Source organism: Onychostoma macrolepis, chromosome 14 (assembly GCF_012432095.1).
Source record: "Onychostoma macrolepis isolate SWU-2019 chromosome 14, ASM1243209v1, whole genome shotgun sequence".
NCBI classification, from domain to species: Eukaryota; Metazoa; Chordata; class Actinopteri; order Cypriniformes; family Cyprinidae; genus Onychostoma; species Onychostoma macrolepis.
In genome coordinates this window covers 31,050,663-31,059,682 of record NC_081168.1, presented here as the reverse complement: position 1 = coordinate 31,059,682, position 9,020 = coordinate 31,050,663, and the positions used below count along the sequence as shown (strand labels likewise).

At 36.6% G+C, this 9,020-nt stretch overlaps 1 protein-coding gene across 1 annotated transcript; it reads left to right on the top strand.

Annotated features, from left to right (window-relative positions):
* The first annotated feature begins 1,173 nt into the window (after nucleotides 1–1,173).
* On the top strand, nucleotides 1,174–8,808 carry hdac3 (histone deacetylase 3). The gene is made up of 15 exons (XM_058798781.1): nucleotides 1,174–1,394; nucleotides 2,440–2,522; nucleotides 2,593–2,735; nucleotides 2,993–3,074; nucleotides 3,306–3,362; nucleotides 3,457–3,512; nucleotides 3,882–4,015; nucleotides 4,121–4,201; nucleotides 5,155–5,228; nucleotides 5,302–5,366; nucleotides 5,435–5,524; nucleotides 6,516–6,574; nucleotides 6,672–6,751; nucleotides 6,982–7,139; nucleotides 8,383–8,808. The coding sequence occupies exons 1-15, from the start codon at nucleotides 1,340–1,342 to the stop codon at nucleotides 8,450–8,452; spliced, it is 1,287 nt and encodes a 428-aa protein (XP_058654764.1). The 5' UTR covers nucleotides 1,174–1,339; the 3' UTR covers nucleotides 8,453–8,808.
* Nucleotides 8,809–9,020: the final 212 nt, after the last annotated feature.

The following is a 9,020-nucleotide window of genomic DNA, read 5'->3' as shown; positions in this document are numbered from 1 at the left end:
TAGTAAAAACTAAAGTATCCTATACTACAGTATTTATTACAGTTGATCAGTTCACTACAGTTAATACTACAGTATGCTGCAGCATTCATTAACAAAGTGATGTAAATACTATAATATAAACAGTATAATACACTTTACTATACTATGGTTCAAAAACACTATCGTATTTACTATAAATTACTATGGTATTTTTTCATTAAAGCTTCATTTATTGAAATCGCTTTGGTAGTTTGATGCATGCTCTGAATCTCTGGTTCGTAATAGATGTTTTTCAAAGCTTCACACAGCAGTGTTTGGAAAGCCCTGATCACAGCGGTGCTGATATTCACAACGACAGCAAGCAGCTCCGGTTTCACATGCTTGTTCTCTCTCAGTGAAAACAGCGAAGAAAGCGTCAAACTGTGTCAGCAAACCTTGATATCTCCTCACAGTGAAAACAGCCAAACCTGAGACCGGAACAAACTGTTGATTTCACACAGTACTGGCTCTACAGCTCAATGTTAAAACAGTTCAGTCACACTTAACATGTATGTCATTACATTTTGATGCAAATGAAAGCATTGGGTAAATTATCAAAGCAAGTGGCATCTGCAAATGATGCTAGAGCTGTTCTCAGAGATTACATCTACATTTAGTCATTTAGCAGATGCTTTTATCCAAAGAGACGTACAAATGAGGACAATAGAAGCAATCAGAATCAACAATAGAGCAATGATACACAAGAGCTGTGACGAGTCTCAGTTAGCTTCACACAGTACAGAGATCACTTCAAAACAACAACAACAACACATGTTTACAACAATAATATATTATACATTTTGAACCACACAAAGAATAATTAAAAGCTTTTCAGACAAAATCAGAGTTTCCTGAAGAGCAGGGCTCTAACAGAACTAGTGCAATGTACTAAATGTAAGATATATTTGGGCTTTTTGTTTGTTTGGTCTCTCAACCGTGTCAAACCCTTAGCTCCCGGTTAAATCAATTAAAGTGTTTTAATAATAATAATAATTAAACCTTTTCAAATATTTATTTATTTTATCATTTATTTTCATTATTATTTTAATTTCATTTTAATTTATTGTATAATATTTATTTTTATTTGTTTTATTCTTATAAACACTGCGAGGAATCGAAGTGTGTATTTGCTGTGGTAGTCGTCAGGTGGCGCTGTGCAGCGTAATCTCTCCACAGCAGCAGCAGCGAAGAAGAAGAGGAAGCGAGTGCTTCCGGTTCTGTAGTGAAGATGGCGACAGTGAGATGCAGAGAGTAAATAAATGAAAACATTTTTCTCTCATCGTGTCAGAAATAACCCTTTTTATTCAGACTCTGCGACAAAATGATGAACCGAACGGCGTATTTCTACGACCCAGACGTGGGCAACTTTCACTACGGTAAGAGTGAGCTGTGTGTGTTAGCAGATGCGGCTAATCACTGTGAATCATCAGTGTTATAAACCACATACAGTTATAAACCACAGACAGCAGCTATAGGTTCAGGACTGCACATCTGTGCGCTGTACAGTAGAAATGAGCATTTTCATGAACAAATATGTGCGACCAGTCGATAAATGACCGGCTACTGAGACAGACTCATTCAAAACTAACGTTAGCTCGTCCGATTTCACTTCAAATCTGTCAACATTTTCGGAAATGCTATTTTAAAAAATAAATATAAATGTTGCTTGGGTTCATTTTGTTGTTAGTGGAGAGAAAATGAAATTCGACTGATTACTGTTGAAGTGTAACGTTATATGTGACCCTGGACCACAAGTCGCCGGGGTGTATTTATAGCTTTGTTTGTACTTCAAAGTTAAGATGTGCAATGCTTAGTTACACTGTATACTGTCTTAAACCTTTTGTGTCTAGTAGGGAATGGATTATATGTGACCTGCAGCACAAAAGCAGTCATAAGCAGCTCAGGTATATTTGTAGCAATAGCCAACAATATAATGTATGGGTCAAAATTATACATTTTTGTTTTACGCCAAAAATCATTAGGATATTAAGTAAAGATCATGTTCCATGAAGATATTTCCTACCGTAATATATCAAAACTTAATGTTTTCATTAGTAATATGCATTGCTAAGAATTCATTTCAACAACTTTAAAGGTGATTTTCTCAATGTTTAGATGTTTTTGCACCCTCAGATTCCCAAATAGTTGTATCTCAGCCAAATATTGTCCGATCCTAACAAACCATACATCAATGGAAAGATGATTTATTCAGCTTTCAGATGATGGATAAATCTCAATTTCACAAAATGGACTCTTATGACTGGTTTTGCGCTCCAGGGTTTGTAAAGAGGCACCTCGTGTAAGATCTTTATGAAAGGGTCTAATAAATCCTAATAGACCACCACAGCTCGGCAGCGTCATCAGGTATCAGTGTGATATTCAGGGACAGAACATTTATTTTATTTGATATCTTTCCTGCAGGTGCTGGACACCCGATGAAGCCTCACCGGCTGTCTCTCACACACAGTCTCGTGCTGCATTATGGCCTCTACAAGAAGATGATGGTATGATGAGTCTGTTTAGTTCAGTCAGTTCTTTAACAGCGGGTCCTGATGAGCAGAGCTCTCTGTGCAGGTGTTCAAGCCGTACAAGGCGTCTCAGCACGACATGTGCCGCTTCCACTCGGAGGATTACATCGACTTCCTGCAGAAGGTCAGTCCAAACAACATGCAGGGCTTCACCAAGAGCCTCAACGCCTTCAACGTAGGAGACGACTGGTCAGTTTCCTTACGCTTATCAAAATCATCATCTTTTTTTCTTTTCTTTTCTTTTTTTTTTTTGATTAGTGTGAGATCATATCATATCAAAATCATCTTTGTTTTCTTCATTAAATTATTGGCACGAGATTTTAAGTGATGTTTTATTGAATTCTAATGAAAGTAAGTAGCAAATCTTATTGGTTTGATATATATATAATTCTGCTTTTAAATGTTTAATTAAACAAGAGTTTTTGAATCATATTTTGTGTTCCCAGTCCTGTCTTTCCAGGTCTGTTTGAGTTTTGTTCGAGGTACACGGGTGCCTCTTTGCAAGGAGCGACTCAGTTAAATCACAAGGTCAGATGCTGGAAATGTCGCATTTGCAGATGCTTTGCACAAAATCATAAAGCATACAGTTATGAACATGAAAATTAATTTTTGCCTCCTGAAAATAATGCATTTGGGATGTGAAATGTAAGATGTGGCGCTGAGAAGACCGTTTTTAACTTAACTTTAAGATTTGTTGATAAAAATGAAACGTAGTAAAGGTTGTGAACTCTGAATGAAGTGTTTTTGATGATTGCATAGATATGTGACATTGCCATAAACTGGGCTGGAGGTTTACATCACGCAAAAAAGTTTGAGGTAAGCATTTATTTTCTCAGATTAATACAAAGATGCAGAAAAACAACATCAAGCTATAAAGCTTCTTAAAGCTACTTTTTTCTCCTATTTTCAGGCGTCTGGATTTTGCTACGTTAATGATATTGTCATCAGTATTCTTGAACTTTTGAAGTAAGTGAGACACTTTTTATAAAATGCATCATTCAAAATGATATAGAAATGTATGATAAGAATCTATATAGGAAACACCATTTTAATAACTTTTGGAATGAACCAGTATCGTGGGTGTGCAAATGAATGAATAAAATACTCTCTATTAAAAGGGAAGTGTGTCATTTCTGCTCTGCTATGAGTATCAAATGGAGCTGCTAGTGGTTTGTAGACATAATAACATTGCCTCGACCAATGACACGAGTTTGGGGGCATGTTTTTGTCTGTTTGTCTGAAACTTGTTCTTGAAATAAACTTAAAAGCTGCTTCCTTAGCTACATAATTAGCTGGACACGTCAGCTACAACTTATCTGTAATATTTTTGCTTAGGTATCATCCACGCGTGCTCTACATTGACATTGATATTCATCACGGTGATGGTGTTCAGGAAGCGTTTTACCTCACAGACAGAGTCATGACTGTATCCTTCCACAAATACGGGAACTACTTTTTCCCAGGAACTGGTATGTTTTCTTATGCTGTCTGATAGAAGTCACTTATAGAGTTAGCTGTTCCTAGTGCATGCTAATGAAAACACACTTTTATTGTTCTGCTGTGTTCATGTGAAGGTGACATGTATGAGGTGGGAGCTGAGAGCGGCCGCTACTACTGTCTGAATGTGCCGCTGCGAGACGGTATAGATGACCAGAGTGAGTTCATTCATCCTCTAATATATGAGTCTTCAGAGTTTCACTCTTATCATGTAGCTGTAATAGTAAAGCCGTACACTGCTGTGCTGCTGGGTGACGTACAGACAGAAGATATCAGTTTAACCACATTACGTCTGAAGAGATTAGCACCTGCTGCTGCTGTGTTGGGCAGATAGTAAAGAAAAAGCAGCTTTATGGCAAACATGGGAGCTGCTCTTACTGTAAAATTAAAACATCCCAGGATGCACCAGTATGTTGAACATCTGAGGGAGTATTAGTGCAAGCATGTTAAGCAGTTTTAGTCCTGTAAGCTTAAGAAAACAGAGCTTTGAGGTTATAGAAATAGCCATAGTAAGATATTCTGTGAACATAACCTGCTCTGCAGGAGTGTGAATATTCAGGGTTTCTTCAGGACTTTGAAAGACCTTAAAAAGTCTTGATTTGCACTTTCACGATGCACTGCAAGAAGATAAATATCTTTCTCAGTATTTTTGTTTTCTGGAACACTTATTCGCTATTAACTATGACTTTTCCCTCAATAAATTCATAATTTGCTGTTTATTAATAGTTAGTGCGGTAGTAGGTATTGAGTAGGATTAGGGATGTAGAACAAGGTCATGTAGAATAAGGCGTTAATATGTGCTTAATTACTACTAATACATTTCTTGTTAAATGCATGCTAATAATCAACTAGTTAAGAGACCCTAAAATAAAGTGTTACCCAAATATCTAAACATGCCTAAATCAACTGCAAATGTAAAATGTAGTCTTGAAACATTGCACAAAGTTGAGGTTATGCTTAAAACAAGAACAAGTATGTCAGTGGGGTATGGAGACTTTTCCTTTTGAGCTCTTTGGAAGAAGTTTGTTCTTGTTTCAATCATAAAAGAAGAAGATCTCGATGCATTTCCCTGAGAAGTGTAATGATATGATGTTTGTGTTGATGCTCTCAGGCTACAGACAGCTGTTTCAGCCGGTCATCAAGCAGGTGGTGGACTTCTATCAGCCCACCTGTATCGTTCTGCAGGTGAGATCACGCTGTCTCTCGCTCAGTGCTGATGTGTGTTGTGTTGTTGCTCATCTCTGTGGTCGGTCTGCAGTGTGGAGCAGATTCTCTGGGCTGTGATCGGTTAGGATGCTTCAATCTCAGCATACGAGGACATGGGTAAGACCACTTCTCTCAAACGGCACAGTATGTTGAAATCTTGCGGGTAAAACTCCTTGTGTTTGTAGAGATTGTGTGGAGTTTGTGAAGAGCTTCAAGATCCCGCTGCTTGTTCTGGGTGGAGGAGGATACACGGTCCGAAACGTCGCCAGATGTTGGTACGTTCACTATTCACCGCTCTTTTCACTTTAAATCATCAAAAGAGAAAAAAGTCTACATAGTAGTTATAAAGTAACCTTTAAAGGAGTTTGTTGTTTCTCTGATGCCTCATTACAGTGTGTTTGCTTTTTTCTTTTTTTTGTTGTTGTCTTTTTGCTTGTGTGAAATGAGCAAAGGTGTCTTCTATCACTGACACACAGGCTCTGGGTTTAACTTCTCGTCCTTCAATAATAGCCTTGTTGCAGTGTCTGAATTATCAAAATGAAAATTCATACACATTGTATTAGGTCCAGCTAAACCTGGATTTTTGCATCACTTTGACATTTGTTATAGCTTCCTATTTAAACTACAATAAGACAAAAATCTTTACCGCAGTATGAGTCAGAGAGGAACAGCATCTCAATCTCTGCTAATTCTGCCTGAAACATGTCTAATTGAAATTGAAGCCAAACCCTATATTTTTCAGCATTGTTGCTTAAAAAGCTGCTAAAGTTTGAACATGTTAAACTCACGTCACGCTCTTTTGACAACTGCCTATTTTTCACAAGAGATCAAGCACTTCATGAATGCTTTTTGAGAACGTACACTCTCTCTCAGAACAAGACCAACCATCATCTAAATCTGTTTCTCTCGGCTTTCCTGACTTCTTCAGAATTGTCACCTGCAGCAGCCGATCATATTTTCATTAATACTTTTGTGAGAGTCACACTTTTGTGTTAAGTCTTACTCTCAGTTAGAAAGAAACCGGCTGAAAGTTTCAGTGGCCAAAATATTGGTGCGTCACTAATTAATAAAAAACATCTTTTCCAACGTTGTAATTTACTCACTATCCTACGGTTTATCCTCCTCCTCCCCTCCGAGTCTCTGATCATCAGGCGTGTTCATTTGGGAGGTCACGTGTGAAGACTTTCAGTTTCGAAGCTGTTTTTGCTGCTTGATTTCAGTAAATGCTACCAATGTGCGAGTATTCACTTGAATTTTCTCTTGTAGGACATACGAGACATCTTTGCTAGTCGAGGAGTCCATCAGTGATGAGCTACCGTATAGCGGTAAGACAGCAACTGGACAACCAGACTCATTCCACGTCTTTGTTTAGACTGTTGTTTATGTAATGTTTCCTCTTCTCTGTATTTGTCCTCTGCACAGAATACTTTGAATACTTTGCTCCAGACTTCACACTTCACCCAGATGTCAGCACAAGGATAGAAAATCAAAATTCTAGACAAGTATGAGTTATTTTCCTCACATATGTTTTTTCTTTTGTCTACAAACCTGTGTTTACATCGACAGTACAAGTACAGTACTTAGCAAAGTACGAAGACGATATCAAATCCATGTGCATAATTTTTTTCATTTTGTATTAAATTATAATAATGTGAAAAATAAGACCGCATCAAAGTGTAACAGGATATTCTAGTGTGTTGTGTTTCTGACGGTGTGTTACCTGTGTTTCTAGTATTTGGAGCAGATCCGTCAGACAGTGTTTGAGAACTTGAAGATGTTGAATCACGCACCTAGCGTTCAGATCCACGACGTTCCCTCTGATCTGCTGAGCTACGAGCGTCCAGACGAGGCTGACCCTGATGAGCGCGGGTCAGAGGACAACTTCTCCAGGTGAGTCCCTTCTGCCCACCGACACTGCATTTGTATGATTTTTGATCAAGAGACTTGCAGTAAAAAATATAAATAAATAAAACGGTAATATTGTGAAATATTATTGTAATCTAAAACAGCTGTTTTCTGTGTGAATATAAAACATCATTTATTTCTGTGATGCGCAGCTGTATTTTCAGCATCATTACTCCAGTCTTCAGTGTCACATGATCTTCAGAAATCATTCTGATTCGCTGATTTGCTGCTCAACAAACATTTATTGTTATTATCAATGTTGAAAACAGTCATGCTGCAGAATATTTTTGTGGAAACTGAAACATTGAGACAGGATTCTTTAATAAGTAGAAGTGTTGAGTGTAATTAGTTACTGTAATTTAATTACTTTTCCCTTGAAAAAGTAAAGTATACACTTATTTTCCTGTCATTTAATTACAGTTAATTCTTATGTAATTGAACTTAAAACTGTGTATAGACTGTAGAACATTTATATACAATACAATAGTGGATTTAACATCAAAATGTAAAGTCTAACCTTAAAATGCATGCTTTCATGTACGCTTCTCACTTTAAACACTTTGAGTTAATAAGAATATTAGTAACACTTTAGTGTCCAGTTCTCAATATTAACTTGTTGGTTATTAGCATGAATATTGGCTGTTTATTATTACTTAAAAAAGCACATATTAATGTCTTATTCTGCCAGACCTTATTCTAAATCCTTAATCCTGCCCAATTCTTAAACTTTAAAACTACTTTACTAAGTGTTAATAAGCAGTAATTGTGAGTATAATGAGGCAAAAGTCATAGTTAATAGTGAGAATAATTCTCTAAAGTGTGATCAGAATAATTGATGTAGTTACTTGAAAGAATTAAAAGAAGCGTTTCACGTCTGTCCTTGTGTCATTAACTTGTCCAGGTTGATATAGGATTTAGAAAGTAATTAGTGATACGTAATTAAATACTTTTTGGAGAAAGTAATTTGTTCGGTAATCTAATTACACTGTTGAAGATGTAATTAGTAACTAGTAATTAATTACTTTTTTAGAGTAACTTACCCAACACTGATAAGTAGAAAGTTACAGCATATATTATAACAGCGTTTATTTGAAATATTTTGTAACAATATCTTTACCATCACTTTTGATACGTTTAACGCACATTTTTTTCAAAACCAACTTATTTGTATATCATTATTGTACTTTACTGTTCGTGTTGTTGTTAAAGCGTCTCTGTTTGCTCGCAGGCCTGAAGCGGCGAACGAGTTTTACGATGGTGACCATGATAATGATAAAGAAAGCGATGTGGAGATCTGAAGATCATCTCTGGTGTGATGGATCTCTCTCAGCCACGAAGCTGTCCATTCCTCGCCATATCTCTGGTACTCACGACCGCATTGTGCTGAGTGGATGAACCTTCTCTTTCTTTACGCGCGCTGTGTCTGTGTAGTTCTACATGTGGAAGTTTTCATTGTCATGACAGTATTTTGTGTTCATCAAAGCCCAGCTCTAAAGGGAACTGTGTACTAATACAGCATCTGTACCGAGGAGGATCAGAGATCATGTGATATTGTATGTCCATATCCAAGTGGTTATGATTAACAGAATATTTTTTCTTGGCCTTTTCATAATTTGTTTATAGAATGTTTCTGTAATAAATCTTTTGGATAAGAGCCTTTCCAGCTTCTTAACTTCTATACATTCTGACCTGAGGAAGATTAATGAATGAAATTAATTTTTAGGCACGTTTTATATTAGTGCTGTCAAACGATTAATCGCATCCAAAATATATATTTTTAACATGTATTTTTACAGCATATATTTACATGTATATATTTATATTTACTACGTATATATAAATACACACACATTCATGTATAGATTT

Bases quoted from the DNA above. Each gene is read 5' to 3' on its own strand.
- hdac3 (XM_058798781.1), top strand. From the start codon at position 1,340: ATGATGAACCGAACGGCGTATTTCTACGACCCAGACGTGGGCAACTTT. The intron at 3,075-3,305 runs GTCAGATGCTGG...ATGATTGCATAG, and splicing joins CGACTCAGTTAAATCACAAG to ATATGTGACATTGCCATAAA. The intron at 4,016-4,120 runs GTATGTTTTCTT...GTTCATGTGAAG, and splicing joins CTACTTTTTCCCAGGAACTG to GTGACATGTATGAGGTGGGA.